This window comes from Nematostella vectensis, chromosome 3 (genome assembly GCF_932526225.1).
Source record: "Nematostella vectensis chromosome 3, jaNemVect1.1, whole genome shotgun sequence".
Lineage (NCBI taxonomy): Eukaryota > Metazoa > Cnidaria > Anthozoa > Actiniaria > Edwardsiidae > Nematostella > Nematostella vectensis.
The window spans coordinates 2,169,637-2,193,929 of record NC_064036.1 but is presented as its reverse complement, the minus strand read 5'-3'; the positions used below and the strand labels follow the sequence as shown (position 1 = coordinate 2,193,929).

General features: G+C 39.7%; 2 protein-coding genes across 2 annotated transcripts; both read right to left on the bottom strand.

Annotated features, from left to right (window-relative positions):
- Positions 1–1,122: 1,122 nt before the first annotated feature.
- On the bottom strand, positions 1,123–9,034 carry LOC125561376 (neurogenic locus notch homolog protein 1-like). Its single transcript, XM_048725635.1, has 4 exons — positions 8,471–9,034; positions 6,317–6,567; positions 3,971–4,076; positions 1,123–2,649 (listed from the first exon to the last, which is right to left on the bottom strand). Exons 1-4 carry the CDS (start codon positions 8,523–8,525, stop codon positions 2,186–2,188), a joined length of 876 nt encoding a protein of 291 aa, XP_048581592.1. The 5' UTR covers positions 8,526–9,034; the 3' UTR covers positions 1,123–2,185.
- Positions 9,035–14,229: 5,195 nt separating this feature from the next.
- On the bottom strand, positions 14,230–14,856 carry LOC5504621 (homeobox protein six1a). The gene has a single exon (XM_001625457.2). It carries the CDS (start codon positions 14,854–14,856, stop codon positions 14,230–14,232), a length of 627 nt encoding a protein of 208 aa, XP_001625507.2.
- Between the last annotated feature and the right edge of the window lie 9,437 nt (positions 14,857–24,293).

The window sequence follows — 24,293 nt, the reverse complement described above, 5'->3', positions numbered from 1 at the left end:
CGAGACCCCTAAAATTTTGAAAATAAAAAACGAGACTTGCGTAAAAACAACAAGATTCCGAGACTTTGCGAATTTTTTGCTAGACTTTCGAAATTTCGCTACCCCTAAAAGTAGAGTGTAATCATCACGAATTCTTCTTACCTTTCACTCTCGCTTGCATAGCAAAGGCTGTCACCAGAAGATACAGGCTTTTCATTGTCCTCCAGAGTTCATGGGTCTGGGGCTACAGGTGTTTGATCATCAGGAGCAGAGATCTCCTTTATATCTTTCTACTATCCCAGTCAATTGTATATCATCTTAATTATTAATTTGCTGTAAACGGTTGCGTTAGAGCAATTATTCATTGTTGTCACTGACAACAGTGAAGCTTCTTTCTCTTCCTGTACTTTATATTCTGTTTATTATTTTTTGTATATGTGTTGAAGCATCATATTTTATGCTTATTCTTACCCTTAGTTTCAATGTAGTTTTTCTTGGAAGTGTAATTGGATTTACTATTATGGGAATTATTTTCTATATTGAGGTCTACATCCCATATGTGGTGATTTCCTTATGCTGCTTGTTTTATGTCTGGAGGTCAGCTACCGGCTACTTTGCACAGTTTAAGCGACTGCAAAATGCTTTGTTTGAGGAATGTGAGAGACATGATTCTGAGATTAAAGTAGAAGCGAGCATCAAGGAAACGTTCAGCGTACCGATACCACTAGAGAGAAAACCTTCAGCCTCTTCTTTGCAAAAGAGTACAAAGTCGTCAGCATTTATACTCATTCATTATGAAGAATATGATATACCAAGCATCCCCCTTGATCTGTTTATTTCTGCATCCAACCTGCTACTGCCATTCAAAAGAGTAATTTTTGCAAAAATTCTCAAAGTTGCATCAGAGTTTTTGTACTTACTGGCAATATTTTCGTTTGTGATGTCACTCAATGAGCTCAGTGCAGGACAACCTGTGGTACAAGCACTTGCTTTGCTTCTTCTTGGAGCCATACCTTTGCTATTCCAGAAAAGTCCTCATGAGGCTACTGTCACTGAGGTAAAATGGCTCAGATTCCATATCCAGGAACTGATTGCTAAATACTGCAAGAACTGTTAGGGTATAAGAGACTGTCAAAAAATGAGTACAGTGTGTCTTCTATCTTTAATCTTTAAATCACAGTAAGCCTCAATCACATGTTTATTGTGTTGTTGTTTATGTGTATTTGATACTCTGTTACTGTTGATGTGATATTGAACACTGTTAGTGGCCACTTTTAAAGTGCAACTTTGGACAAAATCACATTTAAATCTTTTAAATTGGGCACTATTTTTATAGGGTGTCCCCCAACAAGAGAGTTGACTAAACTAAACTAGGAGTGGTTTGATATCAAATGGCAATACACCAATTTAAATAGATATGAAAAATGGTGATAGACTTTAAAGCTGAAATAGAGGTGAATTAATGTTAATAGATCAACACATTGATACTGACTTGACAAATATCATCACAAGGACATTTCAGTGGGTTAAAGATAGGGGAGTGAGGTCGAACAAGAATTCTGATATGTGGGTATACTTTTCTCTGTTCTTCCTCGCCTATCTTTATCCAACTGTTACCTCTGTGTCTCCAAGGATGTCGAAGAACAGGAATAGATCCATTATGTGTGAAGGCTTATATACAACTTGTAATAGATAACAGAAATTTATATATTGCAATTCTATAGAGAAATAAATAATTTGGCATTGATTTTTTTGACAATGTGTATCAGACAATGTTTGGTATGTGCAACTGTGATAACTATTGTTACTGATACTTTTCTAAATAGGGAAAAGGGCATCCTGTGGTATCCCTCGCTGTCTTTGATTCATCTGTGTGTACAGCATGGCCGCAGATCGAAAACATTCTCTTAAGAGCTAAGCCTCTGTCATTCTTTTAATAAGCCTTTTGCAGCTAATCTTACCGTGGGTGTACTGAAAGGGATGATTGCGCAGAATACTGCTGTGTTCTAGGTTTGTCAGGCAAAACGTATGTTTGCTCTCCAGTCATGGTCAGTTGATTTTTTTCTTGAGATTTGCTCTAAGAAAAAGAACAACCACGTGACTGTTTAGTTGCAAAAGGCCTATTGGGTAGACACCATTGTCTTCCATGTCTCTACAGGAATGAGCTTCCTCTTCAACTAGCTGTGGCCCTTTTCCGGTTACATTTTCATGGATGATAAAGCAAATAGGCGGTTGAGCAGCTTTTCCCAGAGTTGTCACCCCCCCAGCTCCGGTGAAACAGATCTTGGCCGAACCACATCTGAAACTCTTGTCTAGCGGTAACTGCCATGGGGCTAGTTAGAACAAGCTCCAGTACGGGGTCCATATTGGTGACGCCTTCGAGTTTATACGAGTACTGCCCAAAGCTAGAATCTATAGCCACACCACTCGGAGGGTAGATTACAGGAATGCTCGATTTGTTGTCCGTTATGTGTACTTCAATGTCGTCATTCCCAAAAAACGTCCCCCCCCAAAACCCTTCCTTAGCCGGGCAGGAGTACCAGCAGACTCCGCCTGATATGTGCACGAACCGGAATCCTCGAATCTGGCCTTCCCTGGGCGCCAGGATCACACCGTATTTGCCATCTTTAGCTTCGAAACAGACCGGGTTACTGGCCACTTCCATAACCACTGAATTAAATATAAAAAGAAAATATAGATAAGGCTCCGCTTTTATATGCACAATTCGAATTGGGTAGGAGAATTTCCGTGTGAAACCATTTAAACGATATAACGTGAAAAGTAGGTGGGCGTATTTTAGAGAATCTCTTGTATAGTATCAACGCAAAAAGAATTAAAAGTATATGTGTCCTAGGGAATCAATGCGATGACCTTTTTTGACAATTTTATAGTGATATAGCCTCCTCCGCACGCGTCTCGAGTGTTTTTATTGGGAAAATACTGATTTCGGGCTTTATGTGGCGTGATCAAGAATTAAAGGGAATTTGTCCCCCTCTCCACTTTTTGGCTTCCGGTTCAACTCGCCACAGGAATCCCAATTCGTTAAATTGTAAACAATAAACATACGAGGGGCGGCGAAAAGGAAGATTCAATAACATTCAAGGAGAAAAAAGGTCACCATTTCTGCACAATACCGGGTCACATATTTTCCTAAATATTTGTAATCAATAATCATATTGACAAAGTATGATGGTTATTTTGTAAAAAAAAAAAATACAATTTAAATTTCTTTAATAAGGGGCACCTGCACGATTGTGCTTAGAAAAATAACACGAAAGAGGTGCAACAAAGCGACGTATTTTCTTGCTAACGATACACATTTTTCAAATAAGGTTCAGTTTAGAATCCATGTGTCGTAGCCCGCAGTGTACCCTGGTTCCAGAGCCTCGAGCGTCTCTCCTGGCCACTAAATATAGAGACGCACTTAATCGCGATCTCTGAATGGATGTTCACAGGCACATAAACAAGAATGTTACTGGTTTCCACTGGTTTACAGACCTGTATACAGTATGTTTTTATTTGTGTTTGTTTGGTAATTTATTTGATACCCATGGAGCACTGAGGGCTTCGACGCATGTATTCTCCACTGCAACGTAAGTTGAAATAGGTGTTTACGGATTCTAAGGTCATTGATAAACATGATTTTTATCTTTTGATTATTTCCGCATGACTGTAATCGGGCATTCCGTATGAACTCCAGGCCCGTACCCAGGATTTTTCTTGGAGGGATCCGAAATCCGAGAAAGATCACCTTATCTTTCCGGGGGGGGGGGGGGGGGGGGGAGGGAGGGAGTTCTCACCCCTCTTCCCTCTCTTCCCCCCCCCCTCCCCCCCCCCCCCCCCCCCCCCCAGGGTACGGGCCTGAGCTCGTCACTCTTTAACAATACAAGTGCACAAATGGGGAGTAACAAAACGCGGACCACATGCGGACCACGCATGCCTTTATGTTTATGTTGCTATTCGTGTGATGATGATCTACATTTTTACTTACATGGTACAGAACAGTACGGGCCGGCGAATTGTTCCGTACATGCGCAGTTTATGTTCGCACCAATCATGAAGCACGTCCCACCATTAACACACGGGGACAGATCACACTAAACAGGGAAAGGAAGAATATGATCTTAAAAAAAATTAAAACCCGTAATTGTTTGAATAAGTGTCTCCCTCGAATAAATGCCTCGCCTAAAAGGATAAAGCGCTTTGCTAAGTATGTCTCACTTTAAAGAATCCGATGACGGGTTAGGCTGTTCGCTAGAATGGAAGTAAGGATAACCTGCAGTATTTAAAAAAAGCTTTGTGTTGCTATGGTTACCTACGCCGTCCCTAGAATGCGATCAGAAATATATTAAATTAGAAATAGTAAATAATTTTTATCCAGAATCAAGAGAAGAGCATTCCTTTTGAAAATTCGTATACTTATTATAACAGTCTAATCGGAAAAAAGGAAAGAATACATATGCAAGTTGTATTCATAATTAATAGAGGGGGCATGGCCACAAAACCCGGAGAAGTCTTTTTTTGGTTTTTGGCCCTGTCACGTGGTTGCTAGGTGCGAGTGTACATTACAAGTTTTCACACCTTCATGACATCTGCCAAGTTAGACCGCCTTATGATGTTTCTATGATAAGATATGAGTATTGCCGTTTTTAGTGACATCATCAAAGACGTCATGCTCAGTTGACATATCGCTGCACCCCCCTTGAAACCTACATGACATCTGCCAAGTTAGACCGCCTTATGTTATTTCTATGATGAGATATGAGTATTGCCGTTTTTAATGACGTCATCGATGACGCCATGCTCAGTTGACATATTGTTGCACCCCCTTGACACCTACATGACATCTGCCAAGTTTGGTTGTCTAATGTTGTTCCTATAAGTCAAAATTATAAGTTATAACATTTATGCGGCGTGTTCTTACATTTATGGTTAACATGGTTTATGACATTTATGGGCGATGTGTTCTTACATTTATGGTTGTTATAACATTTATGGGCGACCTGATATTACAGTTATGGTTGTTATAACATTTATGGGTGACGTGTTATTACATTTATGGTTGTTATAACATTTATGGGTGTTATTACATTTATGGGTGATACAGCTCTTTGCTTCTCGATCATTTCAAATCTCTTGAAAACTCCTCAGTATTGATGCAGATTCGAACCGATGTTATCATGCTTGCTGTGTAAGCTTTCTGAGATCTACTTTCTAGGAATTTAAGCTCCGCTCGGTACTTTTACAAAAAACATATGGCTGTACAAGGGCTGTAGAGCTCAGGATATAAAGGCGGGCGATAAAACATGCAAAGTAATAACAGGGGTTTCATTACGTTTCCGAGAAGGCAGTGGAAATTTAATTGAAAGTAGGGGGGAAGTTTATTAGTTCAAATAAAACATTGATAGACTTTTTTTTAAAGTAGCCGCCGCTCAGAAAATATAGCTGCAGGTACCGCCGGCCGCCGGGCCTAAATGAAACCCCTAAATAAAGACAAAAATTAAAAGGGAGTGAATAAAAATATCAAAGTTTCAAATAAATTAATAAACGATTTGTGCCCCAATGCGCGTATTCATAAATTTCGTCCAAATGTGTTTTTGTACTATACCTGTGTATGCTTGGTTTGTGCACGTTCGCGATCACGTGACGGGGATGTTCAACATTAGAGAGCGCTATTTTTTATGTACTTTAAATTTTGTTTGTTTTTTTTAATCATTGACTATGCTTTATTCTTTTCAAAATGAGCTTAACAAACGGATTTTGGCGTGAGCTCATGCAAAAATTGATTAAGTGCGGTAATAGCCTGCACCTGGCAATTTGTATAAGTTGTTCGACCCCATCCCTTCGTGTTTGCATCCTATGAATAACCAATCTCAGGCTATATATAGGCGCACTCAGAGTACTTAAATCACACCTGTTCTTTCCTAGTGGGGAGCTAACTTGTGTTTTACTTTAATTAGTGCATACATATATGCATATATATAACTGCATCCTGCGGGGTATACACCTTGATTAAAAAAACGGTTATTAGTGCAAATGGCGAATGGCGAATGGCGGTCCCAAGACCGACTTGGACCGAACGGTAGTTATAAATGAACTACAGCGATGCCAGATCACACTACTTCGATAACATTTAATAATTGATTATTGTATGATTGATCCATGTTCTCCTCATTCGGTTGAAATATAATGAGACACATATTGTACCAATTGGCTATCCCTTCTAGGGTCTTCTGGTATTTTAGAAATTCCCAAAGGGTGTTTCCCACCCGACCTAAACAATACAAATCAAGAGGCGAAATTCTTATGTAAAAGCAAATAAGGAAATAACAGATACCTTTTTTGCCTTAAACATGCAGTTTTCGGATGAGACAGGCGAATACCCGGCTAAGTTGCCAGCAAGCAGCTCGCATCTCTTCGATCCGAGACAGTAGTTAATCATCCAGCATTCAGAATGGACGTGACACGCGAACTCGCACGCGCCCTCGCTTTGCGTGACAGTAGAGTAGACGAGTGGTCCTGGGCCTGAGAGAGTGAAGTTGCGTATGGCGCCACTTAATTCTTTCCTGAAATAGCCAGGACAACTAGCTGCGGAGAAACACAACTACGTTATGCTTGATTTTCGTGTGAAGTACAATATATCTTCAGTTGAACCTTGATTTAAGGCAAGGGACAGAAAAGTTGAATCGCTATATAGAAAAAAAATCGTTATATAAACTCTTCCCGATATACACCTATTAATAAAAAAGGTTGCACTTGAGAATCAATGTGTCGTAACCCGCGTTGGTTCATGGGTAGCGTATAAACGGCTGAATCCTTGTATCAGAAAGCTATGTGAATGTTCATAAGAACATGAACAAGAATTCTACAGCTTTTGAAACCAACTTGATACCCATGAAGCACTGCGGGTTACGATTTCCAGATTCTCCTAGTGCAGCCTTATTTTAACCCAGTGGCTATATGCCCCGGAAAGGTGAGTTTAAAGTATTCCATATTTCTTTAGAAAGGGCTAGCAAATCTGAATTGGGATTTGTTATTGGTATAAAACGTTTTCTGTTGACTATGTACACTAAATCAATTTAGTGGTACTGGAATTTTCTACAATATGCTAAGGTCGACAATTTACTATAATATTTTCGTAAATTGAGATATGCCGACATTTAGCAGCATTTTATGTAGAAAATTCCAAAGTGCCACTAAAATTACGATTCTATACTGTACATGGACGACGCAAAACATCGACAACAAAACTTAATTCAGATTTGTTTGCCCTTTCTCAACAAATATAAAATACTTTGAACTTACTAGGTCGACAATTTACATGGTTGTTTGAAAAAAAAAATGAAAACTGTCGGGCATTTAGTCCATTGAGGACCTTCCCCGACTGTCGGGTATATAGCCAATAAGTATTTGAAATAGGTGTGACTGTCGATGAGGTATTTCTAACTTAGATATCAGACGAGAGACTTTCGTCAAGTTGATGTATTTCACTCTTTGAATGCATAGAATGAATGTCAGGCCTGAATGGATGAAAGAACGAAATTAATATTATCTAAATTGCAAGTTATATTTATACTAATAAGTTAAGAAATACAGGTGCATAGCACATAACACGTTTCTATCAAGAGTTTCAACACTTTTTGGGTTATTTCTGAATTAGTTTTCTAGACTATTTAAATTTAAATACGATATTAAAGGTCAGGGTAAAGGTGGGTTGCTGAAATGTGGTTGATCGAAAATTGCCGAATGGAATAATTGATTGTTATTTGTTGTGCAGTCGTGCAGAGTAGTAAACCTGTATATCTTAAAGGTTGCAAAATAGTTTTCCAAATTTTATAAAGGAGGGCATTCATTAAACTATTAAGAATGTTTCTACATAAGAAAATATTGAAGTTATATTATGGTTTGAGATATAATTCGAAATAAGGGTGTAGGGTGTGACAAGTAAAAAATAAGAATAGCTTTGAATATCATTAAATAGCATTGAATAGCATTGAATAGTATTTTTGTATAGCATTGTATAATTTTGTAGGCTCTTTCTTTACCCAAAGCCATACAGCCATCAGGCACACAAATTACAGAAGTTGCTGTAAAAAAATTAAAAACCATGATTATAATGCCTTTCCATAGATTCTAGCTGATTTTACTTGTTTAGTATCTGAGGGATTAGTATGTAGGATCACCGGCGGTGAAATATGTCATCAACATTAGTTGAAACGAATGACAAAATAAAGTTACAATACAATCTTATTACAAATAAGGTTTCTGTTAAGAGCGGAAAGGCTGAAAACTCGAGACTCGAAAAATGAAGGGAAAACCCGAAACCATGGTAGAAAAAAAAACGAGGCTGCGAGACCCCTAAAATTTTGAAAATAAAAAACGAGACTTGCGTAAAAACAACAAGATTCCGAGACTTTGCGAATTTTTTGCTAGACTTTCGAAATTTCGCTACCCCTAAAAGTAGAGTGTAATCATCACGAATTCTTCTTACCTTTCACTCTCGCTTGCATAGCAAAGGCTGTCACCAGAAGATACAGGCTTTTCATTGTCCTCCAGAGTTCATGGGTCTGGGGCTACAGGTGTTTGATCATCAGGAGCAGAGATCTCCTTTATATCTTTCTACTATCCCAGTCAATTGTATATCATCTTAATTATTAATTTGCTGTAAACGGTTGCGTTAGAGCAATTATTCATTGTTGTCACTGACAACAGTGAAGCTTCTTTCTCTTCCTGTACTTTATATTCTGTTTATTATTTTTTGTATATGTGTTGAAGCATCATATTTTATGCTTATTCTTACCCTTAGTTTCAATGTAGTTTTTCTTGGAAGTGTAATTGGATTTACTATTATGGGAATTATTTTCTATATTGAGGTCTACATCCCATATGTGGTGATTTCCTTATGCTGCTTGTTTTATGTCTGGAGGTCAGCTACCGGCTACTTTGCACAGTTTAAGCGACTGCAAAATGCTTTGTTTGAGAAATGTGAGAGACATGTGTTTGATCATCAGGAGCAGAGATCTCCTTTATATCTTTCTACTATCCCAGTCAATTGTATATCATCTTAATTATTAATTTGCTGTAAACGGTAGCGTTAGAGCAATTATTCATTGTTGTCACTGACAAATGATTTGAGTTTGTTCAGTGACTCATCTATTTTTCTCTACCAGTTGCTATTCCAGGCTCGTAGCCAGGAATTGCTAGGAGGGAAACGGGTGCGCACGTTTTCGATATTGTTAAATAGTGTTTTCTGGGTTCACATTTCCGTGACATTTCAAACAATTATGCCCGACAATTATAATAATAACAAAAGAGCTATTATATGACTATCAATGTTGCTTTGTTTCTTGGACTATCCCTTAAGGCGAGGTTAAAATAAGGTTTCGGGTATTTTTAACTTGTAATCGTTTTATAGAGTTTAACAGGTTGCATAGCATACCAGATAAGTTTGCCGGACTCGTATACACTGGGTTGTGTACTTGTTTAGTTTGAAGATTTCACGTCGACTGCATCGAGTATCAAACAAATTTCCAATTGTTCAAGTTAGTTTGCCCGAATTTCGGATAACAACAGGGACATCATTTGGGCGCCTTCAAAAGCGGAGAAATCGCGTCACAAACTGTGCCTACACGGAACATCTAATGAGCTTTAGAAAGAAGAGAAAAGATAGCAACCGCGATGGAACGCTACCATGGCTCTAGCTTTGAGCAAGCTTTCGCTTATACTGTAGGTCCTCTTGTGGAGAGGGACAAGAGAATCTGAGAGAGCCGTTTGATATTTCCTGCCTGAAAGAGCGCGTCGCAAATGCAAGCACCTGTTCTGCTGTAGACCTAACTTGAAATCGTACTTTTTTTTTTTAATAGGCGAAACATTAATAGATTGCATGGTCGAACTTGTGCGAACTTGTTGATATGTGGCGGACGAATATCACACGAAAAACAAAAAGAAAAACTCGTGATTGGCTGAGCGGTTGACAAATCAGCGACCCTAAAACTAGCCTCCTACGCGCCGCCCTTGGGGACCGCGCCGCCCTTTGGGACCACGCCGCCCTTAGGGAACCGCGCTGCGCGGTGGAGGCTGCCTTAGAACTCCTTCGCCCAAATTCAAATAAACAAACAACAGAACAAAGGGGGACTAGATTTTACTGGGAATTGACTTGTTTTCTTAGTACTAAAGTGATTACTATTGAAATAAAATAGAAATAACTGTTAAAGCTCTAGCTGTAACGGTTCTCAGTTAGCTCTTTATTTCCTTTTTTTGTCTCGAAGAGAGGGGAAGCTTAAGGGAAATAAGGGGGGTTACCGAAAAATCCCGTTTTTGACACTATGAATAGTTATCAAGTCAACTCTTGGAAAATGGTAATATTATACTTTGTATTGGGTGGCGTATTGGACAGGAAGGCTTGAAAGAGACGGCGGGTCTAATAGAGCTTTTATATGGCAATAACAAATTCATCATTAGTATTCCTTTTTTCTGCCAATTAGACCGTATAAGGGGAGTGTCCGGTATCCACTCCCCTTCCCTCCCCTCAACCGTTTCTTCGTAGTCTAGTTATGTGTAATCTAGCGATGGGGGTACTCAACATTGAATGGCTGGTCCTGTCCGATGAAAGTCGTATCAAAAGATAATGACGTCATACCACTATAGCCAGATAGCAATTCGTACAATAGCAATATCAACATTAGCGTTCAGAAAAAAATATAAGACTACCTGATTACCTGCACAATCTGATAATAAAGTTCTTACGAACGTCAAAAGTGCATTCAGAAATATGATACCAGCTATTAAATTATGTCTGCAGGTAGGGGCGGGATTGAGTTTTTCCCCTGGGGGGTTTTACGCTGGGGTGAGCGTGGTGAATGTCAAAATGCTAGCATGATGTACTATACTTATATTTCCGGGGTCTGTTCATAAAGCAGGTTAACGCCAACCCAGGGATAAATGCGACATTTGATTGGATAAAAAGGACATCCATCCCTGGGTTAGCGCTTAGGAACCCGGCCCTGCCTGGCAATCAGTGACTGGGAGGGGGACTGGGGAGGGGGCTTCCTCGCATCTCTCGATCCAATCGTGTCATAAACAGAATTGGTATGCTTGACTGGTTTTCATGGTTAACTGTCGGTGTTTTCTGTTCGATTTGACGAGTCTATAGAAAAGATCGGAATCGACATGGCGCGCGGGTAAAACCAGAGTCCCCTTTCTTGGTTCGAGACGACACAATTAAGTTAAGCACGGCACTAAGCGCGTCTTTACCAGTTGTGCAGTACGACACAATTAAGTTAAGCACGGCACTAAGCGCGTCTTCACCAGTTGTGCAGTACGACACAATTAAGTTAAGCACGGCACTAAGCGCGTCTTCACCAGTTGTGCAGTACGACACAATTAAGTTAAGCACGGCACTAAGCGCGTCTTCACCAGTTGTGCAGTACGACACAATTAAGTTAAGCACGGCACTAAGCGCGTCTTCACCAGTTGTGCAGTACGACACAATTAAGTTAAGCACGGCACTAAGCGCGTCTTCACCAGTTGTGCAGTACGTAAAAAGGAAGACACCGATTCAAACGTCAAGCTTTTGATGTGTCGAATCGAATACCATATTTGTTTTGTCCAACGGAAACTCATCTAGTCAACTTTTACTACTGGCATATTCCATGCCGTGTGCGCGTGTGTTTGCTTGAACTCTGAGTTTTTGGCCCGAGACGGTAATTGCACGCGTGAAATATCTCTCACTTTCGCAGCCATTTGTTCTAAAACCACGCCACATGTGTGTGGTGCATTTTCGCGCTTGCCTGCATGCCTGCCCGCCAACAGTCCCACTTGTTTTCTTATATAACAGAAAGACCATCGAATCGATTCCTTGGAAATATCGAAAAAAATCGCGAGTCGATTTTTAACTTATACTCTTCCATATTTCCAAGAAATCGATTCGGTTGTCCGCTTGTCGTATAAGACATCAAGTAGGACTGACCTCATATACGCAAAATGGAGTGGTTTATAACTACAGTTTTTTAGAATGCGTAGCAAACCCCCAAAACTGCGATTTTATTTGCATGTGCGTCGCGCCTCGCCGATAATTGATATCTAATTTTTATTAGTTCTTATGGTGTTGTATTGTAAACCGTTCACGCTTGACCCTCGTCTTTGCGCCCCCTGACTGATGTGTGCATTTCCATCACGCTCTCGATTTTGGTGTGAAATTAACAACCCCCGCCACCACGAAAACACAAGCCGAGTCAGTCCCTCACTTTAAAAAATTCCCCTGCCCCAATAAAGCGCTTCTATGAAGTCTAGTCGATCATAAAAGTTGTCTAAAGGACCGAATTTTATCATTGACAAATATCTCTAAAAAACTAAAGCGGGAGCTTGCAAGAGAGACGGCTCCAATTAGCGGATCCAGGATATGAGCGTCCGTATAGGTCATGTGTACTTTTGTCACCCACCCTCCCCTCCCACAAATTATCAATTGATCACTGTGGTCCCCCTTGTTTCCCACGGACTCGTATCCGTGACGTCCCTCTATGTCAGGCGCTCTGTTGCTTGTTATGAGCGTCCGTATAGGTCATGTGTACTTTTGTCACCCACCCTCCCTTCCCACAAAGACTAAATTGGTCACTGTGTTCCCCCTTGTTTCCCACGGACTCGTATTCGTATAGTCCCTATGTCACGCGTCCCTCTATGTAACGTCCCTATATGTCAGGTAGCGCTACGGATATTACTCGATCCAGAGGGAGGGCCAGAGGGGCCGGTCTCCCCCCCCCCCCCCCCCTCCTTCCCTGGCCCCACCTGCTAACGAAAATTTTAGAAGCAAAATTCCACACTTTCACCTCCGCCATATCATGGCAACATGGCCGACTTGCCCAAAATAGCTTCAAATGTGACCTTTGTGTGACCTTTTCTTTATCTATTTAGAGTTCGGCGGCAATTAAAAGGTAATTAACAATCTACGCACATGTGAGCACCCAATGTTGACCACAAATTGCGAATTAGTTTCTTGTTATTACTATAGCAACGTTGTTGTTGATGCCATGTGCATCAACCTTATGGACCACTTCAATGCACGCACTAGATGCTTTTTCTAGTTATATCAAACTGTGTGGGAAGACAAACTAGAGCATATCTTATTGCCATGGAAGCGAAAGGGACTATCACAAGCGAGGAGGGATTATCACTGGGTAAATAATCTCGTGGTTTGTATAGGAAGCAACTTATTTTTATGTTCAACTTGGCTAAAATGTGCTATAACATTAGTGAGATTCCTTTTAAGTGATATCTGCGTCGTTTGTAGTTCACAGTAAAATCTTGTGTAGGCTTACGACCCTTCGCTTTCTCGCTTTCCACTTTGATAAAACAGTCTATTCCTCGATGGGTCGGATAAATACTAGCAGCTGTCCCCATGGTTACAGCAATAATGGGCAGGGGCAAGTACTTATAAGTGCACTGTAGCATATAAGAATCAAAGTGTTTACTAAATATTGTTTTCCACACGCTTGGCTTGAGTAAAAAAAAAACGAAAAATAAATTTCGAAAGAGAAAATCCAAAGAGAAAAGATTATGTTCCTTAAAAATTTATATACACTTATTGTTTTTTTTTTCTCTTAAATTAACAGAAATCATCAATCTTACAGTGGAAATTAGACAATCCCTTAGGAAATACCTTAGTTTCATGTATTTTTAAGGTTACATAGCACTAACATATAAAATTTGTCGGACTCTTGTACACTGGGTTGTTTAATTGTTTAGTTTGAAGATTTCACTCGACTGCATCGAGTATCAAACAAATTTTTCACTTGTTGAAGCCTTGTCTTCCCAGTCGGAGTTTGACTGAATTTCAGACAACAGGGGCATCATTTGGGCGCCTTCAAAAGCGGAGAAATCGCATCACAGACTGTGTGCCACCATGGAACACCTGATGAGCTATAGAAAGAAGAGAAAACCCTCTAAACATTGCTATATTCTGTAATTTGGGTGCTGTCGTAGCGGATTATTTTTTGCAAGGCGTTTGAAAAAAAAAGCCGTTGACTCAAAGAACAAAAGAAGTATCAAAAAGCGCGCCATGTTGGATAAGCAAGTCCACTTTTCCAAACGGTTAGTTTCCCAATTCATTTTACTGAAAAAAATGTTTGCGCTACAAAGAAATAAATTTTAATGGAATTTATCATAGTATACTTCTAAAGTTGAAATGCTATTACTAAACTACTTTTTTAACAATGCGGTTGTAGAATTTTGGTCTATATTTTTGTTGATAGTTTGTTAAAAGATCATAAACTTCCTAGTGCTTTTTACTACTTGCCTTTTATTTGATGAGATACGGTCACGATGTCGTCGATTCCTGAACCAGTTTCTTACTTGTCGTAGCGTAAGGTTGGTCTGTGTAGCAATCACCCGTTTTTCCTTCAGCGTCGGGTATTTCTTATGCTCGTAGCACTCCTTTAGCACTGTGCGCACTTTCTCTTTGAAAAAGTAGATAGTTTTCTCACCGTCCGAAATAGTGTTAGGCAGGGGGGACTTTTTCCGGATGCGAAACTTATCAACAGCACTCAGTGATCGTCCGCGTAACTTTTCGCCCTCGCTATAATGAGCCTTGTACCAAAGACACTGCAAAAACTCGTGTGACGATGTGTCAAATTTGTTGTTCTCCAGGATATTATAGACTTCTTGATAGCAACCGCGATGAAACGCTACCATGGCTCTAGCTTTGAGCAAGCTTTCGCTTTTATTCTGTAGATCTTCTTGCGGAATGGACAAGAGAAATTGAGAAAGCCGTTTGATATCTCCTTCCTGAAAGAGCGCGTCGCAAATGCAAGCGACCTGGTCTGCTGTAAACCTAACATAAAATCGGATTCTTTTTTTAATAGGCGAAACATTAATAGATTGCATGGTGGAACTTTGCGAATTAACTATTTTCGGCAAATTGTTGAGTTTTCCGAGACAACTGTAACTATGTTATTAAGGCATGTGGCACACGAATATCTCACAAAAATACTCGTTGTGATTGGCTGAGCGATTGACAAATCAGCGACCCTAAAACTCGTTCGCTCTTTCGCCCAATTTCAAATAGACAAACAAAAGAACAAAGGGGGACTAGATGTGTACTAAAAATTTACTCATTTACTAGTATTAGTGATAACTATTAAAATAAAAAGAATTACTATAAAACCTCTGAGGGACGTAAAAATACATGCAGCCTTGAGCATCCGTACAACAATTCTCCATTCCTTAGCCCTCCCCCTCTCCACCTCTCCCCCCCCTTCCCCTCCCCCTAACAACACACACACAGTTTTTTTATTATTATTTTAGTGGGGGTTAGGTGATCTGTTACAATCGTCAATTGCGCATGCGCCATTGCGCAAGATGGCGCGATCATTTATCACACAGACAATAGGTTCCGAGTAATGACGTATTTTGGGTGTCATGTTGGGGACAAAAAGATTTTGCGCGTTGTTTTTGGCTTGTGAAAAACGTAATCTGGCATATTTTTAAGTTTTAAAATAGTGTTGACAGACTAAGGCTAGTCAGAATATGTATTCATGGAAATGAAAAGCAAGCCACGGGCAAAATACGGGCCTCAATTCATTTCAATTCACTTTAAAAGAAGCTTCACAGACCATTCTATTCGAAATATGAAACAGAACTTAGAAAATTCAATAAGTTCAATAGGCTGTCGGTAAAATTAGGAGTCCTCCGGAGCCACGGAGTGCGGAGTAGGAGCCGGTCCACGGTAGGGGCACTCGTCCCAGACTAAGCACGAGTCGAATCGCAAAAAAAAAACAATGTTCAGAATAATTTGTATTTGGCAGACCGAAAACATTAAAACTAACATCATATATCCCTTCTAATGTTCCATTTAAATGTAAAAGTGATCTCAATTTTGTATTTGATTACTGTTTTTGTTGTTATTATTTTTATAACAATTATCATTCATTCATTCATTTATTCATTCATTCATTCATTCATTCATTATCATTCATTCATTCATTCATTCATTCATTCATTCATTCATTCATTTATTCATTCACAGATTCATCGTGGTTCCCTTACGTAACATTTTTTCAACTTGACCCCTTTTCAATCAGGAACATCATTAAATCATAGCGAATATATCTATAGGAAGATTTTTAAGCAGATATTGGATGGTGAAAACTAAATAAACCCAACTTAAAAATTGGCGATGATATTTAAAGTTAAAGAGCAAAATGTTACAAAAAGGAACACCCTTTAGGTTTCAGCCAACAAAAATACAGAAAAACCGAAATCACGCTGTATCGTCGGGATATATCATCTATCTGGACTTTAGCATACCCCTCCTAGCTTCCTAACCTGCTTTGATTTGCGTAGAATTTTCGAGGCTTCAAGACCGTGCTCAGACCAATGGACTTTATGGGGACCCGTGCCAATCATAAGATTCAAATTTAACGCAGTTAAAGTCACCTCACAAAAAAGCGTAAAATCGATCGAATTCTTCCGCTTGAGGCCCCTCAACTCGTTGTACGCATAGAAGGATAGTTAAGTAAGATTCTCTCAAAATTTGGTTACATTTCACCTAAATATAAATGATTTATAAAGAAAACTCGAGCGAAATTGTCCTCAGAGGCGAATCCAAAAATACTCAAATTTTGGCAGTTTCTATCCGGCCCGAGAGATTTGAAATAAAAACCCAATGAAGCGGTGGATCGTTTTGCTTATGCATGTATAAAAGAGATCAAATATTGGCGGGGAACATATCCAAGAAGTAAAGCAAGAACTTAGAAGAAATTGCTTTTTTGATTTTTTTCCTGGACCCGCTGAAAATGCTTAAATGTTACAAAAAGGAACATTTTGGGGTGCTATAACCAGTGCAGGATAAAAAGTATTTTATTTAAAAAGATTTTTATTTCTATGCAATTCTAGGTTTGATAATGTTTTATAGGTTTGTTCATAGCAAAGAAATATATATGTGAGATCACAATAATATTTTATTGAAATATATGTCAGGTTACGAAAAGGAACGACCGCGAAAATCATGTCTCTTTTAGTGTAACAATTATCAGAAAAATTAGGTTTATTTATGTTTAAAATCATGGTAAAACAACTAAAAACTGAAGCAGGGATAGACAACCATTCGATTCAGAGAGTAGTTGTTACTATTTTCATTTTCTGTGTTTCAGTTTTTTGGTCAAATCTCCAAGGATAATAGGCACATTTTGAATTCTCCGCTATATTGCTTCGATATTTGCAGCTTCTTTGCAGCCTCTTGAAAGACGTATAACACAAGCAAGCCTAACAAGAATCATCAGATGCTATTCGTATTTGCTTTTCCTGAGTTTAATAGCTCTTTGAATTAAAATGACTGAGATATGACGATTCTTGGAGACTGGGTAAAATGCATCATTCGTGTGCTGTATCAAAATAAGGTTTTCGCTATTTCCTTGACTTTTGCAATTTTTAGCAGCCTCTAGGAAAGCGGATAACTCAAACTGGCCTTAAAGGAATCATAATCTGCTATTCGTCTTTCCTCAAACTACACATGGATTGAAAGTGCTCAGAGATGGGTGTACTCATAGAAACATATTACAGCCTTACAGGGCAGCTTTATTAATAATGTCGCTTGCGGTTGCTGCTCATAACGTCTCTGTGTATACATTTAAGTATGATAACGTCTCTGTGTATGCATTTAAGTATAATAACGCCTCTTTGTATACATTTAAGTATAATAACATCTCTGTGTATACATTTAAGTATAATAACGTCTCTGTGTATAAATTTAAGTATAATAACGTATATGTGTATACATTTAAGTATAATAACGCCCCTTTATATACATTTAAATATAATAATGTCTCTGTGTTCCGTATGAACAAACAAGTCATTAACAACAATTTTAGTGAATCCTTCGAATCCTCTTGCGCAAACATTTTTAACAACTGAACTTACTACAAACGCGAAAATGGCTGAAAACGGCTGAAAATGCCTGGAGTGGTCATTAGATTGTTTCTACTACTTTGACTTCTTAGCTTTGTTGCGCTCTGCACGCACCTTGTCAGCAAGTTGTTGTGGAGTAAACGCAGACAACTCTTTCTTGGCCTCGTCATCTCTCATGACTCGTTCCATCAAGGCTTTTCTCTCGATCCTGTTATTGTTGTGTAGGAGATCATGAAACAGTCGCAGACAGGGATTAGACTGCAAATCTGTAAATACTTGAGACCCCTTACTCTTGAGGCATGATTCTTCAGCATCTTCCCGACCCAACATTCTTTCCATCTTCTCTTGTTGGGACATTTTCTCTGTGGGGAGGCAAGGGCTCGCTTGTGTATTTTCTTTCCTCATCAAGCTCCTTACTTTATCGTAAACCTTCAAGGCGTCGATATGCGCCAGAAGGGGTTGCTTGGGTATTTCTTGCTTCACGGCATCTAACCGAAGCTTGCATTCTTCAATGGCATCCTTAAATGCCATTTGGATAGCCTCCTCTTCTTTCTCTGTCCAGTGGTGACGACCAGACTTTTCTGCTTCCCCATTCTTCACAGGCAGGGCTTCACTTGCTTCTACATGTGATGCCCCTTCCGCATACATGATATTTCTGAGCGCCAGAGAGGTTTTTGCAGCCGACTTAGACTTCTGCTTAACGAGAATTTTTCGGCGGTCTTTTGATTGTGTCCCATGAGGTCGGCTAGGTCCTTCCTCAGATGTTGGTGCTCTTCGTGGACCACGGAAACAGCTGCTTTACGGAATGAAGCTGCATTTACTCTAATCTTCTCGACAGCCTTTTGCCAAAACGAATTAAGTTGAGCAGATATCATGGATGATGTCATCTCACTCGCTGTGAAGCTGATGAAAACCTTCTCATCGGGATCTGTTCCTGCTCTGCTGACCTTGTTTCTCATGTATTTTACATACGCCTTTAGCCAGGTGAAGACTGTGGGACTTAGCACTACATGGGCTGGGCCTGCCGAGGCAGATGTCTTGTGCTTCAAAATGGTGACAATCATTTCATCGCCATCTTTCGTGGCTCTATCTAGATCCCGCAAAGTCATATTTGCGAGCGGGCCAGCTCTACATGCATTCTCGATGCATAGGCGAGTGATGAGATGGTCTCTGACAGTACAAAAGTCTGTCTGACCCGGGGACCCTTCCTTTTCCATGTATCTTCCCAGTGTCGAGATTGCCGCTCTTACTGGAGCCGACTTAGAAAACTTCTGGACGTCCTCCGGGGTTATGAGTTTCTCTAGGTCTTCTTGATGCTTCTCCCATCTTCTTTCTTTGAACGGCTTCTTAAAGGAAGCCGACCACTCTTGGACTTGCACTCTGACCTTCGTCACATGCTCTTCTGTTAGCTTTAGGTCTTCTAACTTTTCCACAACAAGGAAACGGAGAAATCTTGATAATGAACCTAAATATGCCTTGCAGGTCCCTGGCTTCCTGTTACGTTCCAATTTCTGTAACCATTTGTCTCGAAGATGCTTCTTATTCAGGATGCTGTCGATGCGCAGCTCATCTGGATCTACATCCTTGATGATTGCGTGAACCTGTGCAACATATTGCTTAGCGGTACGCAACTCTCTTCTACCTCCATCGATACCTTGAAGCCATTGTAAAAATGCGTCCAATATCTTATCTGTGTCATCGTTTCTGCCTTCATCATCTTTCATCAGCGTTTCTGCCTTCATCATCAATTCATCTTCTTCATCGGTAACATCGATATCATTATCCTCATCATCATTACTACAACCTTCATTATCTTCGTTTTCATCCTCATCTTCGCCATCTGGCTCGTAGTCTTTGTCTTCTATCTCCTCTGCTGGGCTCGACGTTGATAAGTCATCCTTTTCCTTGCTATTGCCTGCTGCAGTTGCTTTCCATAGTGTCGGTGAAGATTGTTCTCCTGCCAATCCCCCAGTTGTTCTCTTCTTGATAACCTTTGGAGTGTCGGTGTGAATATCGGCTAGCGCGCGCTTAAGAAAGATGCTCCTCTTCTTTCCAATCGGCGACGAAGGGATAACTTCATCACTATCGTCATCACTTGAGCTGTATTTGTGTTGATCTACTTGACCTCCTCTCATTATAGCTTTTGCTTTTTCGGATTTTCTATGGATTTCCTGGAGGCACATTTCTTCTTCATTAGATGACATTGTACTGGATTGACTGCTCTTGCTTTGGCTTTGGCCCTTACCCTTGCTTTGGCTCTGGCTTTGGGGATCGGGCTCTTGCTCGGGCTCGGACTCGGTGTCAGAGGAGATCTCTACTACACACTCTTCCTGGAAATCTTCGCCTATCTCTTCCCATCGCGATTCTTTCAATAGCTGTTTGTATCTCTCGTCGTGTCGACTTAACTTATGTTTTGCATTCAGGTGGTTGTGCAACCTTCGCACGATCAGGTTGCACCCTGGGAACGAACAAACCCGACGTTTGTAAGTCCGCTTGGCTCTTTGCTCTGGGACAGCCTCTGACTTCGTTCTTTTTGCCCTAAGGTCGAACACAGACAGTGCCTCTAATGCCTTTTCGCGGCTCCATTTGTGCACTGTTATCAAATGGCGAGGGAGGTGAATCACTTCTTTCTGACAGGCAGGCACTGGACAGCGATGTTTCTGTCTTTTATATGATTTCTCCATTTTGACTGGGTCACAGCTAGCCATCTTATGATAGAAACAGAACATAGTAATCATAACCTGCGCAACACGCGTCCCTTTTTAGGGCCTAAATCACCCTATTGCCCCTCACATGTGTTACTGGATATTCTAGTGAGCTATGGGGGGCTCCCATACAAATATCCAGAGCATTTCATCCGCATGGTGTTGGGGCACCATAAAGAAAGCAAACGCGGTACTTACCTTTAAACGTCGTCTGGACTTCAAAATGAGAGGAAGACGTTATCTTGCTTGTTTAATTACATGCTCCCCTCAATGTGGGATGTAAACCTTAATATTTTAGTGTTTAAAACGCTCATGAATCGACAAAAATGTGTATCGGTGTATATCATTAAATAAAAACAAATTCAGCGAATTAAATAGAAGCAAGGATGTCACTGGCTGCGTATTATTGATGAAGAGCGTTACTACGCATGCGTATTATTGATGATATCAATGATGGAGCACCGACATTATCAATCTTATTCTACAACTTATTGTTACACTAATATGTACTTATACAATGTAGGAGATAAGAATAAAATGTTTTATTTGTCGTTTAAATAGGGTTTGGATATTTACTGTAGAATTCAGTTTCTGAATTTAGCCCTATTTTCTAAGGTTACCAAAAGGAACACCCAAAGTTACGAAAGGGAACATGTGCTCCTTTTTGTAACTTGGCTTAGGTTACAAAAAGGATCACAAATGTTACAAAAGGGAGCACATGGTTACAAAAAGGAACATATGCTCCTTTTTGTAACTTGGCCTATGTTACAAAAAGGAGCACTGTTCCCTTTCGTAACCAAACCTTGGTTACAAAAAGGAACAAAGTTACAAAAAGGAACACGACTCGGTTACAAAAAGGCCCATGAATCTATTCATTCATTTATTTATTTGTTTATTTGTTTATTCGTTTATTTGTTTATTTGTTTATTTGTTTATTTATTTATTTATTTATTTATTTATCTATTTATCTATTTATTTATTTATTTATTTATTTATCTATCTATTTATTTATCTATTTATTTATTTATTTATTTATTTATTTATTTATTTATTTATTTATTTATTTATTTATTTATTTATTTATTTATTTATTTATTTATTTATTTATTCATCTATTTTTTTGGGGGGGGAGGGGTGGGGAGGAGGGAGGCTGAGGACGAGGAAAGGGGTGGGAAAGAGCCGGAACAGACTCTTGATGTTTTCATTGCTTCATTACTTTTTATGAGCTATTCAATCATATTTATAAAGTTAAAAAGTTAGATTTTAAAGGTGTTTTTTTTCCGACATTATCTCCTGTTTTTACCACCGTCATACCACTATAGTACTTTGAGGAAACATCAGCGTTCAGAAAAAAATTTAAGACTACCTCGTCAAAAGTGCATTCAGAAATATGATACCAGCTATTAAATTATGTCTGCAGGTAGGGGCGGGATTGAGTTTTTCCCCTGGGGGGTTTTACGCTGGGGTGAGCGTGGCTGATAATGTTAAAATACCCAGCATTCTTTGTACTAGACTGATTTTTCCTGCAATCCGTGCATAGGAGGGGAGTCCTCCTCGTAGGAGTATGGAACCAGACGTGTCATGAACAAAGATATGCTTGATTGGTGTTCGTGGTGTTTGTTCACTCATGCCACAACAAAAATGTTTTTTGTGAAAACGAAGCGCATAAACTTAAACGTATTTGTTGTAAAAAATATTTATTCCAAGAACGGCTCCTTCCCTCATACTTCAGAAACAATAGAAGGGGAGGAGGGAGCAGATAACTTTGGGGGTCACCCATGGCATGGTCATAGCAAGGGGGGAGGGGGTTCTTCAACACGGTTATTCTCATAAGACATGAATGAGGTCCCCTCATTTAGATTTGTGAAAATGCCGCATCACTGCAGGGCTGGGCGTCTTTTCAAGGCTAAAATTTTTAGAAAGACTTGTTTTTTTTTTTATGTGGGGCGCGAATCTTGGTTTTTCTTCCCGGTTTAAAGTAAACTCTTCCAGATAAGCCAACGTTCAAGCCCTTAGGTGCTCAAAGTGTTGCAGCCTTTGGAAACGCCATTTCTTAGTCAAACTTTCTTGTCAGAAAAAGTTATCTTTAAGATAATTATTCTAAAATAATAACTTGTTATGCTTCGCTATGCAATGAGCTCTAGGCAATGAAATCTAACGCCACATAGTCTTGATAAAACAGTCACCTGTGTCCCCTCCACGAACCAGCGAGAGAATTGTAGGCGCTTGACATTCATCCGGCCGTGTTAATGAAAGTTGAAGCGTACAGACTGGTGGCTGTAAATTGTCTGACGTTGTAAACATATGTTTTGCGTGTCTATAGCCTAAAGGCTACCTCAAATGCCAAACACTTAATCGAAAGCTAAGCTAATTACCATTTTATCATTCTCCTCTAACCTTTTTTTAACAATGATAATAGTACTCGTTTATTAGTCCTCTCGTAGCCTTAAAAGCTAAATTACAGGATTCCAATATAATATAATAAATAATGATTAATTGATACAATATAATAAATATAAAGGAAGTATGGACAGTCAGATAGCCAAGGCCAGCGCGTGTTAGTTTGTGACAAAGTTGCCAAATCTATTGGTCGCAAAAGGTTTGATGTGATTGCCAGTGCGCGTTCTTAACTGGTAGCTATGGGTAGTAGCCTCAATGCGGTCTTGCACAAGCCGGTACACTGGGTTTTGTGGCGACAAACAAGAGATAAACCTGCAGCAGGCACTCAGTCCGACGATCTTCAAGGGTGGCTAGGTTTGCCCTAGTTAGAGCCTCCTTGTAATCCAAGCCCGGATAGATAATGGCGAGGGCGCGTTTCTGGACTCTCTCCAATGAATCAGAAAGGTAGCGTGGCAGGTCTGCGAAACGACGCTTGCGAACTCGAGCGTGGATCGCACAAGGGAGCGATAAACCACTATAATGTCATCAGTAGATACGCCACAGCGCTTTAGCTGCCTTATAGCATACAGGCGCCGGTTTGCTTTTTTCACTATAGAGTCACAATGTACCTCCCACGTCAAGACGTTAGTAATGTAAACCCCGAGAAATTTAAAGGACTTGACTTCTTCTAAGATGGTGCCACCGGTCGCAATAAGAGGACATTGAAAACTATTATAGTGCAAAAAATCAACAGCCATTACTTTGCATTTTGTAGGATTCAGACTCAGACAGATTTCACTTACCTTCCACGGTGCGCTAATTTTTCAAGACAATACACTCATTCCATGACCCCTGGTTCCTAAATCATCTTGGTTACTAATCAGTTCACTTCCTAATGCCAATGGGGGGAGGGGGTTATCAATAAAAAAAAAAAATCAAGATTACCTATTTTCTTGAATAAAAAAAATGGGGAATACGGCAGCAAATTTGAGCTTCCATACATCAAAATGTCGGCTCCAAGGGGCTAGGGGCATTAACTACTTTAAATAAAATATAATAAATTCAAATGAAATACTTCTTCCCAAATCAGCTTCTTGAAATAGCTGCAAACTGAAATAAACTCAACGACCCTTTGCGCAAACGACAAGTTAAATGTAGGAATCCCGGAGAGCCGGCTAGGCTAAGTCAAACGCATCCTTTGTTGTTTCTCGTGTGCTCTGCTGGTACTATTAGCATATTGGGAGAGTGCCCTAGGAGATCATTAAATCTATTTTAATAGATTAGATCTTAAAAGACAGGGCCGTAGCAGGCCTTCAAATATTAGGGACCTTA